At 43.3% G+C, this 25390-nt stretch overlaps 2 protein-coding genes across 12 annotated transcripts in view; one reads left to right on the forward strand and one right to left on the reverse strand.

The window, feature by feature from the left end:
• The first annotated feature begins 81 nt into the window (after positions 1-81).
• On the forward strand, positions 82-5048 carry LOC135492900 (uncharacterized). The gene is made up of 8 exons (XM_064779613.1): positions 82-622; positions 929-1223; positions 1395-1491; positions 1947-2049; positions 2249-2424; positions 2675-2824; positions 3677-3799; positions 4167-5048. The coding sequence occupies exons 1-8, from the start codon at positions 344-346 to the stop codon at positions 4303-4305; spliced, it is 1362 nt and encodes a 453-aa protein (XP_064635683.1). The 5' UTR covers positions 82-343; the 3' UTR covers positions 4306-5048.
• The window catches only part of LOC135492898 (oxysterol-binding protein-related protein 8-like), an 80647-nt gene continuing 60255 nt past the window's right edge, over positions 4999-25390 (reverse strand). For 8 of the 11 annotated variants that reach the window (XM_064779606.1, XM_064779601.1, XM_064779607.1 and 5 more), the window contains 12 exons: positions 17100-17411; positions 15590-15902; positions 15181-15341; positions 14784-14855; positions 14448-14560; positions 14032-14212; positions 13707-13803; positions 13237-13433; positions 12802-12927; positions 12297-12583; positions 11690-12000; positions 4999-11362 (listed from right to left, as the gene is read on the reverse strand). In XM_064779606.1, coding sequence (XP_064635676.1) covers positions 11112-11362; positions 11690-12000; positions 12297-12583; positions 12802-12927; positions 13237-13433; positions 13707-13803; positions 14032-14212; positions 14448-14560; positions 14784-14855; positions 15181-15341; positions 15590-15902; positions 17100-17411 — 2421 coding nt within the window. In that variant the 3' untranslated portion in view covers positions 4999-11111. Of the gene's footprint in view, positions 11363-11689; positions 12001-12296; positions 12584-12801; positions 12928-13236; positions 13434-13706; positions 13804-14031; positions 14213-14447; positions 14561-14783; positions 14856-15180; positions 15342-15589; positions 15903-17099; positions 17412-18489; positions 18975-23682; positions 24600-25390 lie in introns of those variants that run through there. The other 3 variants (XM_064779611.1, XM_064779608.1, XM_064779602.1) reach the window with 3 other exon arrangements.

The raw sequence follows: 25390 nt of genomic DNA on the forward strand, positions 1-25390 counted from the left end.
CGGCACACGCGAAGAGTTAAAAAACGACAACCACGACGCAAGTAGGGAATTCCGTGACGTCATTTGCGGGAAATGCCCTGACCAATGTGAATTTGAAACCTGAATGTTTCACAACTTTGGGTAACTTTCTCCTCGACATTCGGCATGTTTTCGGAGTAAATGAGTTTCAAGATGCGTTCAGGTTGATCATGAGTGTCTAGTCCGTGGAAAGAATCTATTGTCAGGCTGCCGAGGATAGGCTATTTCTCGTATCGATTTGCCTTTCCTGGCCTTCAGAGTTTCATGATTCCCCAGGCCATGCCCAATTGACCTTGCAGCTCTCTACTTCAATGAGTTACTCAAGATGAAGAAATATTTTGTTGCTAAATGTGCCACGTTAGAGTCCTTGAAGATGGCGCTGGAGACTGGGATGTGGGCGTGCGGTGATAGAAAGATGCCACCTCAACCCAGCGTCTACCTGGATGCAGCCTTCAAAGACTGCGATGAAGTCATTCTCTTATTCAGCGTGAATAACCAGCATGGTTGGCATGGGTATGCGGCCATGACATCATCACCTGGTGCTAGGGCGGATGAATCGACCATGACATCGTCATCTGGTGCTAGGGCGGATGAATCAAAACAAGTAAGTTATTAGGAAATTGGAGCTTTGACATTTTCATTGAAACAAGGAATTGGTTAAGGAGTTGATATCAGACTGGAGGTATTGGTTGTCTCACCAAACACGGCCAGTGGGTGCAGCTAAAATGACAACTCCACCAAGTAGTGTTTGCCGAGGCAACCCAACACGGCAAACTAAACACCGAATGGGAAGTGACTGCTTTGCTATATTGTGGTTATGGTTGTCTTCTGCCACCGTGAAAAACGGCCGCAAGTATATCGGTTTTACAGTAATCTGTGATTTTAACCTAAACATCGTCTTTCTCTTCAGGATGAACCAAATGAAACAAACTGGCATCGCTTCCGGATAGACTGGAAGACGATCTTCATGGCCGAGTTTGGAGAACAGTGTCTGCCATTTGAAAAGACTGCTCACCTCGTTGTGGAAACTCTCAGTGAAGGAACGCTGCCTTTGAATAAGACAAGGAACTATGAGGAAGTGCCATCTGTGGTTGGTGGGGAGTTTTGTGCGTTATTGGATGAGCATTATAAGCTGTTGGTCCTCAAGAAGGAACAGAAACTTGAGGCAAAACTCAAGGTACAACCAGATGCATTCTTCATCCCAGGTAAATTTCTGTCTGCGTTATGTAATCTTGGTTAGATTTTGTATACTTAGTCAAATCACTCATGGAAGTTGTTTGGGAAAATGTTTAAAAATTCTAATCTGGATCCAAATTGTTCGTTGACGAAATAAGCACCATTTTGGAATGTTACATTCTAACTTTGTATGGTTTCAGAGAGTGACTTATCCATCGATGCTGTGTGGAGGAAGCTGATATCAAAAGTGGAGACTCACGGCACGATCCTATTGGCTTGTCCATTTGGAAGCCAGAGGTTAGTAAGCCATTTCCTGATGGTGGTATCGTCATCGGGTTCTTGCTCCTTGATGTTGAGATGGCCCTTCAAGTTCACACTGTTTTGTTGACAGCCAAATATATGTGGAGATGTTGTTTATGTTAGACAATAGGGTAGTGGTCTTGTGGTAAACCTGTGGAGATGGTGCAGGGAGGCATGTACCAAGGCCCAGGCCTGTGCACCTGTCCCTAAATACAATCAATTGGACTGTTCTACCAGTCTGTACAGCAACAGTACCTGTACCTTAACTTCCTCTCACTTCAGGTACAATCTCTCCACACCAGACAGTGATGTTGATATGTTCATTGTTCCTCTCACTCCAGGTACAATCTCTCCACACCAGACAGTGATGTTGATATGTTCCTCTCACTCCAGGTACAATCTCTCCACACCAGACAGTGATGTTGATATGTTCATTGTTCCTCTCACTCCAGGTACAATCTCTCCACACCAGACAGTGATGTTGATATGTTCATTGTTTACACTGCTGATACAAGAGATGTCCTTGGTTTTAACCCTCCTCAGACGACAATCAAGGTAAAAGAACACCCTCATGAAATGTTGCTGAGTTGCCAATTTCTCTTCGAGTTCGAACAAGCGCTTTAAGTTGCTCTTTGAAATCATTTCATAGTCTGTCGTGGCTGGTATGATAATAATCTCGGAGGGCAATGTGCAATGTACTCACAATGAAAGGCACTGACTATAAAAATGAGTAATTATTATCAAAATCTTTCAGAACCGGGAGAGTGAGACCTTCGACTACACGATCCTGGAGGTGCATCGATATTGTGAACTGTTACTTGGCGGAGATCCCAAATGTGTCGAGACGTTGTTTATGGAGCCGATGACGATTCGTCATGCTGATCCAATATGGCGGCAGCTCTGTGAAAACAGACGTCTCTTTCTTACTAGGTTGGTATAAACACGTTAGAGCCCTGAAGAATTTTACAGATGTGAACCTGAAGGAAAAATTCTCCAAAAACTTATTTTCAGACATTGATGCGACATGATAAGGCTTGAACAGCTCCAAAGTTTATTTATTGGCTTTCTAGTGAGCCATCAATGGCAGACCATCTTCAAACTTTCTGTAAAAACAACTTGGACTGGAAACTTTGAATTTGTATCCTGCCTGCAATACATTGTATTAACTTTTGCATAACAGGTCCTGCCTTGAGAAATACCTCCGTGATGCTCAGGGTTCAAAAGGGACCAAGTACATCAACCGACTCCTGCAGCAGCACAAAGATGGCGCCACTGTGAAGAAACTCCAAAAGGTGTTCTATGTGGTGGTACGGTTACTGCAGAATGCTTTGTGAGTAAAAGTTAGGTTTATCTAGAAAGGTAACGTTATCAACTGGAAACCTGAAGCCGTCCTGGTTGATGCCGTCCTGGTTGATGCCGTCCTGGTTGATGCCGTCCTGGTTGATGCCGTCCTGGTTGATGCCGTCCTGGTTGATGCCGTCCTGGTTGATGCCGTCCTGGTTGATGCCGTCCTGGTTGATGCCGTCCGGGTTGATGCCGTCCTGGTTGATGCCGTCCTGGTTGATGCCGTCCTGGTTGATGCCTTCCGGGTTGATGCCGTCCGGGTTGATGCCGTCCTGGTTGATGCCGTCCTGGTTGATGCCGTCCTGGTTGATGCGATGCCGTCCTGGTTGATGCCAAAAAGCTTGGTTTTCTCTTTGTGTATTTTCTGTTATGACTGTTTGAACTGAATCTTATATCGTTTAGTCCCTTGATACTGGCATCGTTTAGTCCCTTGATACTGGCGTCGTTTAGTCCCTTGATACTGGCGTCGTTTAGTCCCTTGATACTGGCGTCGTTTAGTCCCTTGATACTGGCATCGTTTAGTCCCTTGATACTGGCATCCTGGCCTTATGTGAGGGCGTGAGTTCGAAACACGTCAGAATCACAGTAGTGCTTTCACTTTCTGAACCTAAATAACCTGTGTTGAGATGAGTAAATATTTACAATGTTTATATCGCGGGACCTTATTCGCAAAGCTCCTGAACTGTAAATAGACTGGTTTCCTGTCTTCCAGCAATGGTTTAGCCATATGGAGAAGATAGGTGACCAGTGTGTGTATGAATGCATGACGCCAATGAGAGCTTTGTGAATGAAAGCATATTGGAAGTGTTTCCTTCATTACTTGTTTTCCCAATTCCAGGGATATCGCGACAGGTCAAGATCTCCAGGTTTTCCGCCAAGAATCGTCAGAAGAATGGAAACTTCTTCGTGGAATCAGGACGGGAGGTTTAGAATCAGACCAGATTCAGGAGATTATAACCAGGTGAGGAATGATACCTAAAACAGCCTCACAGACTGTGAAAGGTGCTTTATATTTCAATGAAATTAACTCCGGGTCGCCCTTGTTAAATCTTGGGTACACGGCATTAGTGTTGAGAACCAGTCCTCCATTACAGTGCATGCCATGTTACCACTCACTTAAGGAATGAGGGCAAGGCAATTAAACACTGGTGAATAGGGCAGCTTCTGATGATAAGGTGTCGCCACTGTGATACATTTCGAGCTAAGTGGGTTCTCTAGCTCGTCATTCCATCAGCTGTGATGAGTCTGTGGCTGAGGGGAATATCAGGCTTTGAAACCTTGCAATGATGCCCAGATTGTTTCCTTGATCACTTGATTATCTTTTTCAGTCTGACGAAGTCAATAGAAACCTCCACAGAGACGATGCCTCGTGCCGATACTGAACAAGCAAAGACTTTACTCCAAGACTGGTTACTCAAACTCAGATACGAAAACTTGAAACATTTCATGGAGTCGAAATACTCTTGACAGGGATTTAGTCGATTCAATGGACGGTGATTTGGTGCATTATTTCTTTATTTTGTGTCTGAAATTCCATCAGATATTTTGTACTGCAAGGATGAGACACATCTCGTTTGGAAGCAGTCATAGTGAAAGGAACTTGGAGCAGAATGTCCCCCTTGAAGTGATTGTTGTCGATTCCCGTGCTGTAAACCTTCATGTTATCACTACCCAGACTTGGTAGGGATGGGGTCCCCACCCAACTGTGTCTTTCTCTCCAGAATGTGACCCACATTAAGTCTTGTCTTAGACCCAAGGAGTGGTGTATCCATCAGTTGCCCAACTCGAGTATGAGTAGAGGGACAGCACAACCTGTGTCTTTCCAAAACGTGTCTTTTCCCGTGCATTCCTTTACATCATCCATCCAAATCCTCTTAGGTCAACCAGGTCTTCGGTTGCCTTCTACTGTACCCTGATGTTCAGGTGTTCTGTGCCCTGATGTTCAGGTGTTCTGTGCCCTGATGTTCAGGTGTTCTGTGCCCTGATGTTCAGGTGTTCTGTGCCCTGATGTTCAGGTGTTCAACAGACAAATGCCAATTTGTCAAATGGCGTTCAACGGTCGTGCTGTTATGGCAACACCACAGGTCACAGAAAGAACAATCGCCTGTTTGCAGAGCAGCCAAGCTTTCATCAGAGAAAGGAAAGACTTCAACTCAAAGCTAAACATCAGCATAACTTTATTGCTATACATCTGATAACTGTACAACAATTTGCTGTATAAATGCCAGTTCTGGCCTCATGAGACAGGACAAGGAGAGAATATTGCACAACATTCATTCTAATAGACTTGTGAAAGCTCTAGTGGGAAGAGAGGCAGACTTTGATGCTGAATCTAAAGACGAGACGAATACTGTGTTGACGAGTCTCTACTGCAGGCGTGTTTAACCTGTAATTGTCCAATGTAGTAAAGATGCCTCTTGACCACTGAAACTCATCAACACAGTACTTGTCAAGTTCTTATTACTTGCAGGAGATAATGCTTAGCTGTATGTTACTGCAAACACTTCATGCAACAAAGGAGTTGACAATGCATCTTCTGTGGTATTGTAAACATACTGTGTGAATGTGTTCAAGCCGGCTGAGGTGTGTTTGTAAAACAAGTACATTTGCCTCTCAACTGGCTTAAACATGCTGACACAGTATCAAAGAAATCAGGGTTCAAAGCTCATCAGTGAATAGGCTGGTTCTCTGTCTTCGAGCAAAAAGAGAAGATAAGTGACCAGTCTACTCTCCGATGCGTGATAAGGTCACATGTCCCTCATCACAGCTTATAAAGATGACCCAATGACGTCAGCCTCTGGTCCCACTTGAACTGAGAGATACTTTTTAAGTCGTTTCCATTCAAATGCATTTACAAAGCCGCACACATTACAATAGACATTTTAAGGCCTTTAGTTTTGGCCATCAGTTGACATTTAGCACTGAGGACACATAATACATCAGTGATTTTGAAGAGTGCCACAAATCAAGTCTCGTTAGTTAAGCAAAATGACTGATATCACACCAGTGAGTGAAATTTAGTGAAAGTTTGTTAGGAACACTGTAAGTGATCTTCCTTGTGAGGAACACTGACTAGAGAGGAACACTGATAGGTGATGTGACATCCTTACGAGCACCTTATATTATCCCAGTGTAGTGGTAGCATACTGTTACGACAGATCACTGCTGCTAACGACAGATCTTGGTGGCTTCATGTTAACGTGAACTCCTTACCAAGACTAGGCTAAGCTCAATACTGCTTTATGTAAAAGTGACAAGAATGACCACATATGATAACTGAACCGTCAAAATAAACATTCAATTCAAATTTGTTAAGCTTTTCATGGGTAAGAAATCCAACATGTGTAGATGTGAAAAAGCCAGCCAATTGCCACATTGAGCCACATTATGTAAAGTTAGTCCTCAACACACAACACACACAAGCACAGTTCAGGCTGATTATTGTTTTTGTAGTTTGTAAATTTGTATGTAAGTCTGTTAAGTACATTTTGACTGAGTGACCTCTTTTCATGTTCCTGAGGTTCTCAGGCAGCTGTTAATGGGTTATACTGGGCCAGCGCATTTAACAATCACCGCACAGAGTACCAGTGTAGAGGGTGATGCAGGTAGACATCCAAATATGTACACAAACAGATTATTAAATGTTCATCCAAAAAGGCTCACTATAAGGAACTTTGTTTGTTTGTTTCATTAGTGCCGGGCCTGTCTCCAAGACACCTCCAGATATGCCACAAGGGGATTATCATAACAATATTATTGCACTTAAGTAAATACAAGAAAGTAAGACAGAGAATGAGACTCAATGTCGTCCAATATCATACTTAGATTCTCCATAGTGAACATTACCTTCATCAGGCAACAAGTTACGGGATTGAAACACAAGCCAAACAAGGGTTGCCAAACAAAATGATTCTAACTTGGGTCACCCTGTATAAGTTATCGAATCATATCATATATGAATAAATATCTCAACCTTCATAAATTTACCTCAGACCTTGAAAACGGAAACACAGTGTCCCACCATGCACCACATTTCATAAAATTCTGAATAAAAAAACTACAAATTCTACATCTATAAAGTGTACAACTAGAATTGTTAAAGGAAGAGTGAATCAAGATGATATTGGGACGATACAACTGCGGATTCAGGGGTGTCAGTTGTGATCGGCACTGTACTTAATAACTCTGGTCCCCACAGAAACTCTGTAACTATCATATATGGCGTCCCGGCACATCTCCACACACCCTTCCTTTAGGTTTAACAGAATACGTAGGAATACCTTTAAAACTTAAAACGACAATAAAAATCTTAAGTTATGAACTGTATACTATAGGAACTGAAACCAACAATAGATCTCAAGGTCAAACCTTAAACGGTTCATAATGAGTCTGTCACCAAGAGACTAACTACAGGGTAGAAACATCTAGGGGTACAAGTAGGTATTGGCAAAGTGTCTTATCATATTTCTCTTCATGTTATTTGCAGCAAAATCGTACTCATCTTATACTGATATCAATAATGGTTTTACAATATTTGTAAAGCTTCAATTCAAAAGTGAATGCAAAGAAATCTAACAACATTTATGAAATCTTGAATAAACTCTATGAACAAATGACTCAACTTGCCCTTATAATGTCATATAAGTGAATGTGCAAACATTAAGTATTCTAAGTAATCTACAATGAGCAACATATTTGGTTTTGGAGAAAGAAAAGATCAGCTGACAGAAAAACTCTGAATTTCAGACGGGAAAGGCTACCTTTTGATCAACTCGCTCAAAAATAATGATCATCGTTATTCTGGCCTATAGGTCTTCAACATACTTGTTTTCATTTGATCCAAATCAACACATCTCATATGCCAGAATTGCTCTTCTTTTCACAATAAATATACCCATTGCCCTGAATGCGAAACATGGCTTCCACCCACCGAAATAAACAATCCACAGAACCGAAACAACTGAATAATTAAAGAACCACGCTTACAACTTGAACTATTCACCCCTCCTCTTGATGTCTAGACTCTTACACATGCATTAGACTATCAGATACATGTTAGGCCATGTTTACATAAGATTCAGGGTTACATAGGATTCTGGTTTACATAAGATTCATGTTGCCATTTGTCATAATTCACATGTCACATGTCACCCTTCACTTGTCACGAGCATGTTTCTTCATCAACATGACTTGCCCCGAGGGTGAATAGCTACTACATAGTGAATCCTAGATATGCCTCTCTTTGGAAATGACTTGTTTGTTCTTGAAGTGATTGATTACAAGTGAAAACATGAATGTATGAATACTATGTAACCCTGACCTTAAGCAAGTCCATTCAAGAAACTAGGGGTGAAAAGATTAGAGCAGTTATAAATAGCGAAAAAGGGGTGGAAGCCAATAGAATAGAGCAATAGGTAAGGCAAGGGTCATACAGAGGAAAGACAGGAAAGATCATTTTTGACACCATGAATAAGGGTTCAATCAAAGACTGAGTAATGTTACAATCATGGCAAGAATAAAGATTCAAATCTATTGAATCGAAACAGATAGAAAACAACATCGCTAAAAGACGGATTTCAAATTCAAATTCATATAAATCTATAAACAAAATCATCTAGAAAGTAGTCAGTCCATTCAAACTTGGACGCGACAATTTAAGAAAACTCGAATGTATGTATTAGAAATCTACGGGTAAAATGTCATCGGAAAAAGCCGGTTCATAACTTAAAGGGAGACTATAGACAGGAGCCAGGTGGGTCAGTTTCACCAAGTTACCAATAGGTGTCTCTACTATCTCACAGTACATTGGTACTATTTGCCCTTGAAAGAAGAATACTAACTGTGCATGGGTCACCTAAAGACCGCCAGCTGAACCCCCTAGCTCCTGTCTCTTGCCCTCCTGTAATAAACAGCCAGAATGCAGCCTGCTGTAAGGCGGTCTAACTATAAAATCCACGAGGATATCCACATAAGGCAATGACATATCTTACAGCAGAGAATGTTCTCGAAAGACGGACTCGGCAAGTTATCTACAAAAGTAAGGCAAAGTCTATGGCAAATGATTCATTAGAAATATTGACAGCAAAAACTCATTTTGACACATACCCTAATGAAAATCAGTGCCGCCTATTGGGATGCTCATACACTACCAAAGGTGCTTTTGTTAAGCAGTCTCAACCCAACTATCAACTTCACAATATTGTTTTCTCGAGACGTGTGATTTCACAGAAATTGAGCTAAAAGAATTCAAAGTCAAGTTTCGAGTAACGAATCACAAATTTGTACCAAAAACAGAATTCTTCTTTAAGTACTGAGCAACTGATTCCATTCACATTCTAATTCATTTTCACTGAAAACAAGCATTCTACAGCACCGTTCTACCTTTAAACTTTGAAGAACACGTAACAATCATGAGGGAAACGATCTGGTGAAATCAGTCACAGCGACGTCTCACATCTACGGTGAGCCGGGAAATGTTCACAAAGATATAAGTTGGTTATTGTCCAGAGGCACTAGACTGAAGATCGTGTTTGTTGATTGCATAACAGTTGATTTCAATGCTCTTTCTGTAGTGTTGGGCAGTGCATTGGCAGAAATCAAATGCACACGAAAAACCTCATTGTGTACAGCAGGCCAAAATGAACATTGTATAAACCTGAGGGACTGTGGCTCATTCCACCAGATCTGGTCAAATATAACACATAAATTACTGAGACAGAGAAGATTACACTGGTTGCCAATCAAATCATTGGTGAGGTGGTGTGAGGATCAGGCGGGGGTACCAGTAGGTTTTAGAAGGGGACACCTTGACAATTTATCATATTGATATCACAGAATTGCTGTTGACTTGTCATGGCCACCCCACATGGCATTATAGGTGTCAATAGCTGTAACCTGAGGGATCAGAGATGGGATTTGGATGGCAGAATATTCTATGTTCATGTGGCAGCAGCCAACTCCCACACCAACTCCTCGTAAGGCTCAACGACTTTTTACACATTTCACTTCGGACAGCTTTTAGAGAGGAATATGTGGCCTAGATACCACGGCCACACAGGTGCCAAGCAGAGCAGACACCAATTGGCCACAGGTGCCAAGCAGAACAGATTAAAGGCAACCATCGACAACAGTTCATTCTCGCCACTTGTCAAGAAAGACAGAGAGGCACAATAAATAAACACCACCTCACAGAGGTCTGCAACTGTTCTCTTAGTACATTAAAGCCTTAAAGGAGGACTGTCTTGAGGTAATGCTGGGTGCCTTCATAGAGGGCAGCTCTGGGATGTAACAGAAATATAGACAAACATTCTATAAAGTGTTTGTAGACGTCTTTGGATGTTTATCTTGTGCCGCACATCTCTCTAATTATCACAAGTGCTGGCCCAACATTATGTCAATTCACTCCTCTTTCAATATACCCAAAGTGTTCTTCTCAGACCAGGATTTCAGCCAATCCTTGCGCAACTTGAACGTAAGTAACATCAAATCATAAGTGAGCAATGCAGATTCTAATACTGAACAATGACCACAAAGATAAGAATTCAGTTCAATTATTTGTCCATTATGGATGTCCTTCAAGACACAATGGCAGATTGATGGCGCGAAGGACACAAGTGTCACAACAGAGCTGATGTCGCCTGTGGCCACATTGATGGTGACATCTGGTGGAGACCACTCTTCCACCAGACGTCACCATCGATGTGGCTCTCTTATCATTAGTGAATAGAGCGTGTGTAACTGATCATGTGTAACTTTATACTTTGAACAGACACTTTGTGCAATTCTGACAATTCTGAACTGATAGTTTGTGCAAATACACATTTTTAAAAACTTTATGAACTTTTTTAGACATTAAGGCTTGAGAAGCTTTTCACATTGAGTTGTTGTTGGGAGGTGAACTGCATGAGGATTAGCAGCATCTGACTCAGACAATATTACCAAGTCTCGTGTGGTTGACAGTCTCAACATCATCTGTACTTCATCCCCAGCGACCAGCCTCATTTATAAACACAGCCTCACATCAACAGCCTACAGAGAACGTCTGCACAAATATCCAATATTTGGAATAGAATGAGAAAGATTGTATCAAAGGGTCAAGACCTTTCTTTAAAAGTATCACCACTCTCTTCACGCACCAGGTTTCTCTGATTCAATTAATCACAAAGCAAACATTCAACAATACAAACGTCTCCATCTCAGTCGTCACCTTTTCCTGCTTTAAGTACTGAATACGTCCAACGGTTCCTGCTCAATCCTGTATTCCTTTATAACCTTTATCTAAATATCCATGATAAAACGGTCTGAAACACTAGAAATACGGCCAGTAACAGCCAGTCCTTCGTCTGAATGTAGCCGGCATTTTCTTGCGAGGAAACTTGCTGGCGCTGCATATTTAGAAACTGGCCTTGTAGACACGAGAGTTTTTCACAGTTCTTCTGTTGGAGTTTGATGATCGGTTGAATTAGTTTGTCGATATTGTCAACGGTGACCGCTCGACAGTTCCGCATTGCATCTTGGCGATCATCTGAAATGGTTGATGGAAACAAATAGACAACTCTGTAATACAGCGGACCAGTCACCCAATTCAACATTCAAGTATATGTTTTTAATCACTAACTCAACCTGCGCATCTGTTTAACTTAATCAGTTGCGTTAAAGCAAAGAAGGTTCTAGTTGATCCTCCATGACAGGACCACTGCAATCTCTACAACCTATCAAACTGGAATGAAATCTTGGTCTTTATAGACTTTGTTGACAACCAGTAGAAGTTCAATGGACATTGAGACCAGGGGGTGCTTCTTAGACTTTACCTACTAACCAATCAAGTCAACAGCTAAAGACTGTCATTTACCTGCACAGAAGTCTGAACTGTCCGACTCACCGAGGTTGAACACCTCAGGGTCCGGCGTAGAGCTGCCACTCTCTGGTCCCACTTCACATAAATGCTTTGATAAGTTTTTCTGTTTCATACGAGCAGCCGCTCGTACACGCTCTAGGGATTGGCTCTTCTTGGCCTTGTGGGAAATCTTTGAGAGTGCACTCTCTTCCACACTCAGGATTGACGTTGCACGGATGATTGGTGTTTTGTGGCGTGTTTTAGTCTGGATGACGTAATCACATTCGTATTGGAGTAAATCGTTGATCGGATCCCAAGGTCGCGAGCTGAAAGGTGACCATTCAAAATGTAAACAGAAATGAATAGGTTTCAGACAACCACATAGTTCTCCAATCTCGCACTGGACTCAAGTCTTGAGCAATGCAAGTATTAAGCACAAGCTGGAGCCGCTAACAAGATAAGTTTTGTTGAACAGACATGTATCTGTCTAACAGGAAACAGTCCCAATCAGTTTCTAAACCAAAGCCCAAGCAGTGATCTACGTCGCAGATGCCTCTTCATGAGAGACAAGTGGAGAGAGGGAGCTTATAGTTGTGGACCGAAGGACTCAGACAATACTTACTCAGTGAACTTATAGATCCAATCGCCAGTCACCATATCGCGCTCAAAGAACTTGGGGTTCCACTCCATCATCTTGGCCTTGCGTTCCTTCATGCCGTTCCTCTGTGCCTCCTCGAGCAGGAACTTCTCATGAGTGGCATCCTCCTGGTCACCCTTGGCGATGGCTTCAGACACGTGCATCCACAGATGCTCTGATTCAAAGTCACCCTGGTTCTCGAGCGGCACTGTGTAACGTTTCAGACGGTTCTGTTTCACCTCCTGGGTTGGGTTCCAGAATAACGAGGTGTCCTGAAAAGTAGAATAGCAAAATATATATGAGAGAAACAAATCTTTCTTTAAATGATCAAACCTTTTCACAAAGTCCTGTTTACCATGACCTTCTCTGCCCTTGTGTGGTACTGCTGACAGATGCCATGACTACTCGGCTGAGCACAATGTCCCTGGCTTTGTGATGAATCACCAAATGTCTGAATCACTCATCAGATTATTCATCTTCAAGCCCTTACCCCAGTGGCTCTGTCCTTGATGTAAACCTCAGAGTCCCAGCGACCATCAAGTGTTGCTAACGTCTCTGTGCCGAGTTTGATCTTGCCAGTGATCTTGTTGCTGGCTTCACCACTGCCGAGAAATGGCTGGAAGGAAACATCATGTGAAGTGATTCTCTAAAGTGCCTTTGGTTCTCCTTCTACAAGGTTTGTACACAACGTTTCAGACAGTTACACTGTGCACTGTCAAGTGTCCATTAATGATCCACTGTCCTGAGAACATACACATGTTGTGTCACACAAAGAAGGGATGAGTATTTGACACAGAACAGCTCAATGCTGTGATTTGTAGCGTGTGAATATAGATAATTCACACAGATGACATTTTCATAACTGTGTAATACATGTGCAATGTCAGAATGATTGAAGTGCCAGGACGTTCACCCCAATTCTTACCCTGAGTTTAAACTCCATCTCGCACCGATAGCCTGTCTTCTCACAATCCAGCATCACCTTGCCTCCATACTCCATGGTGAGCGTGCCGATCAGGATGCCCTTACAATGTGCGTACGGCATGGTGATGTTGTAGTCTTCACCTCGCTTCAGGAATGTCAGCCGTGCAGCACCATCCAAGATGGCTGAGAGAGAATTCCCTGAAAGAGTCAAACATGTGATCTACTACCTCTGAGGCTGGGTTACAATAGAGGTCACTTGTCACTAGCAAGTCATTTCCACAGAGCAGGCTACATACGATTCACGATGTCTCTTTTCATCCTCAGGTTGTGTAATGTCATGTTTCAAGGCTAAGCCACTCAATGCCATGCTTGTCAGCCTGTGCTGAGTGTGGATTCATTTCCTCTGACTCCAGGCTTGTATGTATGTGGGTTGGAGCTGAATGTAGAAGCTGGAGAAGGCAAAGTACATACCATAAAATTTCGACTTGGCTAATATACTGCCGGCGATCTGGAAGCCATCTTGTCTGTTTGTCACGTAGAATGCTGAGACTGGCGGGTGGTGCGAGATCTGGAAAACAAGACAAATATTTTTATGTTAGGCGAGAGTTTTTTAATACCTATTTTTGACAAAGACCGATACTGCTAGTGTAAGTTACAAGGGAAAACACCACACGTCTTGGTGGTCAGAATGATGTGAACTCATTCAGGAGGAGATGTTTAAACCCACTCATCCATTCTTTTATCTTTGTAGACAACTGTAAAGATGAGGTGAAGTGTTCCCTGGTAATATGCCTACCTGTTCAGCCACATAAAATGTGCGACTTCCCGTCTTGGGATTCTTCCAGTAACACCGAAACGTTTCCCCTAAGATCGGGTTATAAGGTTTCTTCAATCCTTTAGGCTTCTTGTAAAATCCTGACAAATACCAGCGGGCGACCATCTTCATTCGCAGAAAAGGATTTTCTTGGAGAACGGCTCTGAAAGAGAAGATGACAAGGTTACGATAGGTTAGAGCTCTTAGTCTAAAGGTCTGACGGGCATTGGGTTGGAAGATGGAAGACACATCACCTCCATCGTGGGCCTGGAGACTTCAATAACACTCAGACTTTTAATCGAGGAACACAATGAGTTAAAAGTATCTTCTGATATGGTCTTAACCATTTGACTGCGACCTTGAGCAACTCACTTAACACATGAACACTTGTTACTCACTCTGATAAGAAGTCTGAATGGTAATAGTTGTCTGACAGTTTATCGAGGAATGAGCGAGGTTCCAGAATGAACGTAGGCAGCACCACTTTTGATAGGTCCATCCCAGGACGAACCTGAAACAAGGAAGATATACAATATATCAAACTGTGGAGGGCTCCTGACAGCGTATTACTTAGGTCCCATACTCCATTAACTGATGACAAGTTCATCGGTAGACGCAAGAGTCATCATCATTACCATCAAAGTTTGTGTCAAACCTCATGGGTGTTAAGCTCAATGACTTGTCACATGCGAATCATGACAGATGTGAACTCAGACTGAGGAAGACTGCACTACCTGTTTGACTAGAGTCCATATCAAACTTTTATTTTCATCGGCCACCTCCTCTGTCTGGTAAGCATCTCCTTGCTGGAACAAGAAAGCACACCAATCATTGATCCAGGCTGAAACTGTTATCAACGGTTCCAATGTGGAACAAGTGCCAGTGCCAGACTGAGGTGAGACTCCAGCTGACTTCCCAGTTGATCATCACAGAGAGGAGGATCAGACAACCAAGCTGTGGTTGATGAACTCACCCAGACGACCAACGTCTTCCAGTCAGCCGGCCATGGAGTGGTCACAGTGCCGGTGTGTGGTCGGCTCACTGCTGAGATGGCTGATCAAAGCAGAAGACACCCAAGTCTGGAGACAAGACCTCAACATGAAATCTTTCAAGAGCCAAATGCATTCTTACCTGGCCTAAATCGTCTAGACTCTCGATGTTCTCGATGTAATCAGTCTCGACTGGTTGAAGGTTCTCATCATATAACTTCTCCTCCTCCTCATCCGACTGATCAGAGTCACTGTCAGACTTCTCACTCTTATTCTCCTCACGATCTGTCCGATAGTCCTCACCTGTCAGTGGCAAAGAAACAGAAAGTTGGCATTTTCAGTGGAACCCTGCTCGTATTTTGGCTTTGAACATTTTTCAGAATCAGAAGGATGAAAAGATTTCTGACAGTCAGAGTCAGAGTCTGACAATCAGACAAGCTACTGAGTACTACCAATCAAACAGTGTTTTAGCTTGGTTTTGGGCAAACACAGACTTTGGAGTTTCTGTGCCAATATCACGATGATGGCAGCTCGTCAAAACTGTCACTCACCAACACAATCCTTGAAATGCCTCTCACAATCTGATTCATTCATTTGATCTTGCCGGCTGATGTTAAACGATGCCGTCAGAAAGGAATCGTTCACAAAAGTCTCACTCGGTGTGGGTGTGCCGGGGACGTCCTTATCCTCTTTATCTTTGGTCATGGAGCGCATCAAGAGGCTTGAGCAACGTAACGCCAGCTCTAACGCATCCATCCAACACTTGCCCGCAGCCTCGGACAGCGCCCGGAATATCAGGTAGGAATATGGCAGTGGTTGTGTCCACGCTCCCATCGTCTCTCCCTTCGGACCCTGAAAGTTAAGCTGGAAACATTACGTGGTATTTTATATATCTATGGGCAAAACGGTTGGGGAAATAAAGTAACAGAGAAGAACATTTTGTCAGAAAATCGAAAACGATTCCTGCATAGTAAGTGTTTGACTTGATGACTGATCTCCCCGATGCTATTCTAGTGGAACAAGACTGTCATGTCTGTGAATGGGGAAGCAAGGCCTCTTCTGGGGAAACCTCCAGTCTGGATTAACAACAGTGCTGGTCGTATTCAAGGGTTAACGTTAAGATCAATACCACAGATAGATTTCGTACTGATATGAGACTGACTATGCGATACACTGAATCAGTCAACATGTAACATGCATCAATAATGGCACACCTGTGTAAAATACAGGCTGGAAAAGTTGGCCAATGTAGCTGTAATGACAATGCTGAGTAGAAAAGTCAAATATCCGGTCTAGGTGCATTATGCAGCAAGAAATACATTCATCCAGCCTGAGGGGGGTCTCAACAGAACTGTATGCCTCATACGTTATGTCTGGTGAAGACTTCATATTGAAGTTTCTGAATGGTTTGGCTGGCTTGTTACTCCACCGGCCCCCGATAGCGCTGAGGAATGTTGATTGAACAAGCCAGCTGAGATTCCCTACATCACAATCAAGGTGAGCTCTAGCCTGATGAACACTGCTGCTGTCAGACATATCTCAGAAATGAGCAAGTTTTTACTTCAATGGAGTTGAAAAGGTATGAGGCAGAACCATCTTTGTGTAGGTGAGGAACCCCAGGCTAAGATACTATACTAGCCGCTTATCATGGAAGACAGCATGATACTGCAGTGGCTGGCTTGGATAGAGAACATCAACATTGAAACGTTTGCTATGAAAGTTCTTCATTCACATGTACACACTTCCCATTCAAACCTTACTTTCGTCAATGACATCAATTCATGTATGGTCAATAGGACACCAGGGCAGTATTGGCTGCCTGGGGACGAGGAAGGTGTGTACCAGAATGGCTGGTACCAGGGCAGTATTGAATGCCTGGGGACGAGGATGGTGTATACCAGAATGGCTGGTACCAGGGCAGTATTGGCTGCCTGGGGACGAGGAAGGTGTGTACCAGAATGGCTGGTACCAGGGCAGTATCCAGTGTATACGCTGTCACAACCATACGGAGCCAGAGTAACAACACAAGTGTAACGTATTTCCTTGATATGCCCAACTCACCTTTGTGGCCCAAATGGACTGATCCAGGGGGTGGAACAGCTTGAAACAGAAACCATCCTTTTTGCTCGGTCGCTCGATCAGCTCACACGTGTTGAGTAAGATCGTCCCTACCCAGTGACTGCTCTTTTGTTTGTGGCTCTTGTAGAGGACGAGGAGGCCTGGTTTCAGGACACACCATAACTTGGTCCATCCTTTAAGTGTGCCACGGACCTTCAACCAATCAGCAAGGACGATGACTGACGGATCCTTCAACGTACACAATAGTTCCTTGGCGGCCCGCTTCTTCTCTCGACGGTAATGCTTCTTTTGTACCTGAAGAGACAAAAGGTGGAAAAGATGGTGAGCTTTGTAAATAGAAGCTGTTTCTTGTAAATTGCTTGGAAACATCCCAGCTGACTCTCAGCTCTGGAATTACAATTTGCATTATTTGATTTGCAATTAAACAACACCTGTTCAAGGTGTCAACGTAATCAACAGTAGGTCTGTATTCACCAAATACAAATAAAACCAAATCAATTGTTGTCCTATTGATTTTGTAAATGAAGCCTTGTCAATTTCAGTTTGCAATCAATGTTTTCAATCATTACTTGCCCCCAGATTGTTATCCTGGCACGGTGAGTCGCTCATGATGACACACCTGGGTTGAGCATTTGCCTCTGACCTATATCGACTATAGTACTCAGAGATACAAAATAACACAAATCAATTGTGCACTTCCTAATGTTCTAATTGAAGACTTGTCAATTTCCGTTGGCAATTAATCAACATTCGTATAGCCGTGTGTTGGAATGTTGATATGGGGAAATTGTATTGATATTTTCATGTTGAATATAACATCACGTTGAAAGGTTGCCAGGCTGTGGCAGCCAATGGAAATCAATAAATGCAGCATATTGTTGAATATTCTTTCTCAGAATCTAAGCATATAATAAGCACATTATAATGCTCTATCTTCAAGCTCTGGTAGCTGAGGCACCACATCTGAGACAGCATATCTGAGACAGCATATCTGAGACAGCATATCTGAGGCAGCATATCTGAGACAGCATATCTGAGACAGCATATCTGAGACAGCATATCTGAGACAGCATATCTGAGGCACCACATCTGAGACAGCATATCTGGGCCAACATATCATCCTGAACCTCATGGTCTTTAGTAGCCAGGGTATATTTTAAATCTTGATAACATGCAAACAACTTTGGGATCAAGATGCCAAGGCTATACTCAAATGATGCCCCCTCTCCACACTGGCAGTTTGGGTGATGAAAACAGAACATTTATGCAACTTATACAGCATGGCGGCCTACATCCAGGCCAGTCAGCCCACTTTGTTTCAGTGGAGTATAGAATTGTGAGAGAACGGTAATAATCATATTGATAACCGTACCTTAGGCATCGGCATCGCAAAGAAATAGCAGCATCCAACGTTCGCAGGAACTGGGTAGAAAGAGGAGACGGGCGGGCTGATCAAGATCATGTAGACATCCTCCTGCATTGGAGTGATCGGCCTCGGGTGAGCACATGACCAGCACATGTGAAATGAGAGCAATTTGTGGACAAATTGGCTCAATTTGATCCACTCGGTCACATCAATCAGATTGAGGACCTGATTGAAAGACCAATGCCTGCCTGAGTGTGCTGCCATTGTGGTTGTCTTAACCCATGAAGCTGCTTCCTGGTCCTGGTCAGGCTGTAATCCATGCACCATTGCAGTAGTATGATGCAGGGAGAATGGTTTTTTTTGAGATGCCGAGGATATGTCAAAATACTGAGCTTAGTTGCAGCTGACTCGTTGGCCCTAGACTTGCCGTCCAGCATAAAGAGGGCACTTTTGAAAGTCCACTTACAATATGAAACCTGACAAGCAGGCAGGAAGTGGAGCCTTTTGCCATTCACCTATGATTTCCTGTCAGGCAGGAGAGGCAGGAGAGACATCTTGAAGTGATGTCTTCACCACTGATGATGAATGGAGCAACTTCTCATTAAGATACAATATCCGGTCTTTGGCCGGAGACAGGGAGGATGCATATGAGACGGATACCAGATGGTGATGGTGATGTGATGTAGGAGAGGATCACCATCTTCAGGACTGTGACACTGGACTGTTCTGATCAATCCCAATTCGGTGTCATATAGAGGGGGGCGAAAACCCCGGGGAAAATGAGAACAGAGCTTGTGGCGGGAAACAGGATATGCAAAAACTTGTCAAATAGTAATTGGGCCGGATTCCTTTGAATTGGAGGTGTGTTTCCGGACATGCCAGTTTCTCGGTGTGTGAGCCATGTGAGAGTATTGGTTTTCCATGTATTGTTAGAGCTGCGAACTAAAGGCAGGCTGTTCAATGCTCTGTTTGGGTGTTTGTCATCAAGACATGATCTTGAGCTGGAACAGGACCAACCCATAGACACTGTCCTACTATTCCTTCATTCTGACCAGGACATTCACTGAAAATATTGTCAAAGAAAAGCTATTTTGACATGACTCACTCGCTCAGAAAACGTTGGCGCATTATGGCAAATAATCAACAATCACCTGAGGTCAGCCTGGGCAGTTCACATCAAAGACCGATGTCAATGATTGGATATCGATATATCGATGTGACACGGCAGCAGGCAGGGTGTGGTTTGACTAATATCAGTGGAAGTTCAAGGAAATCACAGCCAGAATGTTTCATGTTATAAGATCAATCCATATGTAAAAATACTGTTGAACTTTACCGATGTTTGTCTCAGCTTCATGTTTGTCATGTACAGCCCACAAAATGATAAACTGACGGACTATGCTTGCTGAAGACAGAGTCAAACGGAGCATTATGGCCTGTATTACCAACTGCAGTGATATACACTAAAAGCACATGCCAGGTAAAAGGGGTCAACCACTGATCACGTCAGTCCCAAACTGCCAACAACAAAACCACGATTACAAATTTCCCTTTCATGGACCAGGGATGTCTTCCTCAAGTCTGCAGTTTTACCGTGACCAACAACTCCACGCACAGTGAGAATGACTGATCTCCAACTAAGAGTATACATGGAAGGTGGAAGGGGAAGTGACCTAAGGCCATAGAGAACACCCCTCCCCCACACACACACGCACACACACATCAGTACCATCTAAGTTAGCAGCAGGTGAAGCTTGCAATGGAGCCTTCTCCCTGTCAGGACAGTCACGAGGCTTCCCTGTCAGGAGGATAGTCACGAGGCTTCCCAGTCAGGAGGACAGTCACGAGGCTTCCCTGTCAGGAGGACAGTCACGAGGCTTCCCTGTCAGGAGGACAGTCACGAGGCTTCCCTGTCAGGAGGACAGTCACGAGGCTTCCCTGTCAGGAGGACAGTCACGAGGCTTCCCTGTCAGGAGGACAGTCACGAGGCTTCCCTGTCAGGAGGACAGTCACGAGGCTTCCCTGTCAGGAGGACAGTCACGAGGCTTCCCTGTCAGGAGGACAGTCACGAGGCTGTTAATACCACTTGGTGTCCAACTGTAGTACCACACAGACAAACCAACCCTCCTCCTACCTTCATTATGAAATAATCAGAAAACTCCCGATTTCCAGATATCGCTCAATACCGTGTTCTGCCCCAATGTCTATATGTACCAATACCGGTTGAATAATACAAACAATGCGGGTCAGTCATTGATAAGCATCAGACCATCGGTCCTTATGCAATCTATTGTTGGGGACGCCTAACGATATGTTTATTAATGGTGACAATGTCCTCAATATGGATGCCACAATGACCACATTATCTGTCATAACGAGAGTGTTAACACTTGTGTCAGGTCTGTGAGGGGTTGCATGAGGTCAAAGCTGAGGAGATCACTTTGCATTGATTTGAAGACAAGATTTCATTGGTGAAAGGGTGGAACAACCGATTTCTACTGGTAGGAGCCTGGTCACCAATCGACTGATTGGAAATTATGAAAGAGAAGAAGGTGGTTAAGGCAACACAGAAAACGGCAATGACAGAGGGTTAACATGAAATGAGGATTAACACCATTGTGCAGCACTATTAACTGACAATCGGATTACTGAAAAAATAGCTTGCGGACCAATACCTCGAACATTTAGAGTGCCATATGCTGTGTTTCCTTGGCAGAATAACAGATATAACAGAGGAACATCGATTGCCCTGGGGACAGCATGATTTCCCATGAACATGGTGATCATGTATCAGGCTAAAGCTGTACCGGTGTGATTGACGAAGAAAGAAACTCCAGTCTATTGATGATACTGAAAATCCCAATATGACTTTCAAGAGAAATCAATAATCTGTTTTGTATTTGCTAAAGCATTATAATAATACAACCAGCTTAGTACCTCTTCAAATCGATTTTCAACTTGAAGAGTCTTGCTAAGGCAGCTGGGAACTTATCATTACATGTAAATAGGAGGCAACCTGAGTGGAGTATGCACTGAATCACATGGGCAGGCTGTACACATACACTACAAGGTACAACAACAGCAAAATATACAAGGCAAGGCGAGGAAGCTCACTGATATATCTGTTAACAGGCCTATCAAAGCATTATAACACCTCATATGAGTAACGCAGCTTCTCAGTACTTCACTCGGCCAACATGCCCCCCCCCCATCCCCACTGTCTGCTCAAAAGATTCATTATCATTCACCAAGTTATAGCAAGCCTGTGGCCAAAGCTGGGAAGATTAAAATCACCTCTATAGAGACATTCAAAATCGTATACTAAGTTTTGGAGAGAGCTGGTAATAGGCTGGTAGGCTAATAATAGGCTGACTTTCCTAGGCCTTTCGTCTAGATGGCCAAATATCTACATGTTCCTATACTGTATAAATAACACTGTTGTTTGTAAACAAGTGACATGTATGCCAAACTGTTTGAGTTCAGGACAGAATTTCACAAAGTTGCATGCAAGGGTTAATGTCAGTTGAATGGATGATGAACATAAGGATTGTCTTTCGTTCACAGAGCTAATCCCAACTCAACTGACCATCAGATGGATCAAATAGTGCACAGTAACAATTCAGCCAAACCAAGAAGAAATGTACCACCCACAAATGTCATTCATGACATTCATTTCCTTGGTTACCAACATGATTGCAGACGTATAGTAACCATATTCTCATCATAAACACAAAGAAGAAGAATGCTGACTGTTATCGATGAGTGTTATTGTTTAGGCCCTGAAGTATCTGCAGCCAGGGAACAGCAGACACTCCTGAGTGCTTCAAACAAGCGGGAACCATGGGCAACCACTGTTGACGTGCGGATGCAGCGTCACATGGTTTTTGATAACGTTGCAGACGTCATTCTCTCAATGGAGTTGGTATCACATGACAGTAGGGTTTCAGACCTCAAACATCAACGTTAGACAAGGTTAACTCTCCATACAAAGACTGATGGTGAGTGTCAGCTTCTCCCAGTTTACTGTGACAGCCCTTATGTTTGAGGATGCTCCCTAACACTCACAGAAAGCATTTGTTACATGCTACAACAGGTGGGCACCAATTGGGTTGGCTTGCCTTGTGACTCTGTCTTGCTTTCTTTAATGTGATCTCCCCCTGACCTGTGTCCTAAAACCCTAACCACAACATAGAATTTCACATGCCTGTACTGCACTACTCTGTTCACAAGGTTTTTCAATACTGGTGTCAAGTATGAGACTGAGAACAACGTCTCGCCATACCCTGGACATAGTTAGCCCAAGGCGAATCTCATTACTGTCTCCTAATCTAATGTTACTCTCACATAAGAAGGTAGTGGTGGCTGTAGATTTCTGTTCACGATCTTAAAGGGGCTATTGATATGGCCATGCGGGGACATAAGGAAAACTGGAGCTATGGGCATGGGCCGTTGGGTTTTAGACTGTTGGTCAGCAGCAGCCTAACATACCCAGTGAGGGAACCTGGTCTGGTTTGACCTGTACATTCCGGGTAAAAGCATGATTGTGAAGAGAGCTAGTGCTAGGCAAGCAACTTATCAGCTACTAGGTGAACCTTAATCTGGCCAACTGAGTACTGCCTGTAGACCCCCTTTTTCTCTGTATAAGAATGCTGCCATGCAACCTTCACCAGGCCAGTTTGCCACAAAGGCCAAAGGTACGCCTGACAAACCAGGCCTGTTTGCCTGGTGGGCCAAAGGTAGGCCTGACAAACCAGGCCTGGCCAAAGGTAGGCCTGACAAACCAGGCCTGTTTGCCACACATGCCAAAGGTAGGCCTGACAAACCAGGCCTGTTTGCCTGGTGGGCCAAAGGTAGGCCTGACAAACCAGGCCTGTTTGCCACATAGGCCAAAGGTAAGCCCATCATTATCGAAGGTAATAAAATATGCTAGCTTGGTAATAACATGGTCAACTCGCAGCCCATTTATCAAGTTAGAGCAAAGTCCTTATACAAGACCTGAACATGCAGATATTCTGAGCTCTAACCTATAATATCTAAACTAAAGAACATCCAACCAGTATTATGGGCTGATAGACTTAAATTATATAGGCCTACCATTTACACAGCAAGTGGAGTCCCAGTGGAGTCTACTGGAAACTATGAGAAGCCAGTAGGAAGCCAGTAGAATTCCAGTGGAAAACAAGGCATGTCATGTGGTACCTTATAAGATTTTGTTGAGTGACTGCTCGCCATCGTCACGTCAGAGGATGCGGAGCCAGTGATGTCACCAGGAATACTGCCAGAGCCTTGGCGTTCTTGGAGAGTATCCATGGCAGATCCGATGGTGAAGTGCGGCTCACTGTTCGTGTGGTGAAGCATCTTGTGTATGCAGTATCCGTTAGATTGAAACGTAACGTACTAGTTACTGAAACATCATAAAGCCCGCATCTCAAGCTGAGGTTGATCACTAATTGCCGGCATGATACATTACCGTCCAAGGTCATGAACTAATTGATCAAGCAGTCTTTGACTTGTCCTACTTTCCAGCAGTCAGAATCTCTGTAACAGCCGTGCCTATTGTTCACCCTATCTCCACCCTATCTCCACGCGTGCACCTTTAACACAATGAACACAATGAATACAACCTGCCAGGTCCAGGTCACTAGGAGTCATGCACAACATCAATGTATCAGTTACATAGACAGGACATCCACAGCTAAATGAGGTGATTACATAACTAAACCAGGGTCAGCCAATCAATCATTGAATCCAGAAATAATATCATCCTGACCTAATCATTGGGTCAACACCAAAGTCAACCAACAATACCAATCATTTGATGGAAATTGATTCCCCACCATCACCACCGTAATTGAATCAGTTGATGTGTCTGGATGATCAGGTCATTGAGCATAGACCTCACCAACACAGCCCTGCTAAGCTTGAGTTCTATCCAAGTTCAGGGTAGGCCTTCATGAATCATGTGGCATCGTGTCTACCATGGCTAAAGATAGTCCTCCAAGTGTCAATCACAATCAATTAAATTGGAACATGAATTAGACTCCATAACAAATGGAACATCAACTCCAGCTATCACAGTCAATCACAGTAGGGCCATATGAGAGAGGCAGAGTCAGAACATGATGCTCCACACAGATTGAATGAGTCAGAGAAATCAGGCCATTCACTGCCTGGAAGAGTTGTATAAGTTACCCAGCATGCCTCATCACGAAGTAGTGCTACAGGTGGATCGGTCACCACGGTAACTGTGTACACTGTGGCGACTGTCGGCATGATGGAATAATGATTTCATCAATGGGATACAATGTTTTCTGATTTGGTATTGACTATATCAGTGACAGCAGGCTGAATGTTACAAAAGATAGACCGACTGATAATCAATAAATAAAGGACGTCATATCCAATAAAATGACCAAAATGTCATTAAGGTTCAGCAGGTCAGCATTAACGAGATGCTAAATATAGCGGTGCAAGGAGTAGTATCCTCGAGGCCAATCCTTATCCCACAACCAAGGTGGAAACGGCTCTCAACTTGACACACCAGGGCCATCTATCAGAATAGAAATCAACTTGTCCTGATAAGTTCATAATGAGTTGAAAGTGCACGTCTCGCTGGTTGCAAAGTCTCATTTGGTACGCAACTTCTACTTGTTATTGTGTCACAAAGCTGAACGTCGTAAATATACATTGTGTGCAATCTGTCACCAGTGGGAAGGCAGGGAGGAGGTTAGTTAGAAAGACAAACTCTCATGGTTTAAAGCGAGTAGTGGAGGTTAGGTCATGAAAGTACCAGCTTCAGATTTTAGTATTTGACCTCACTTGGCAAACCCCAGTTTGCATTCATATTTGAAATAAATGATTTTTGATGAACCCATGATATCAGTTTTGAGTTTTGTTCCAAAAATAA

This window comes from Lineus longissimus, chromosome 8 (genome assembly GCF_910592395.1).
Source record: "Lineus longissimus chromosome 8, tnLinLong1.2, whole genome shotgun sequence".
Lineage (NCBI taxonomy): Eukaryota > Metazoa > Nemertea > Pilidiophora > Heteronemertea > Lineidae > Lineus > Lineus longissimus.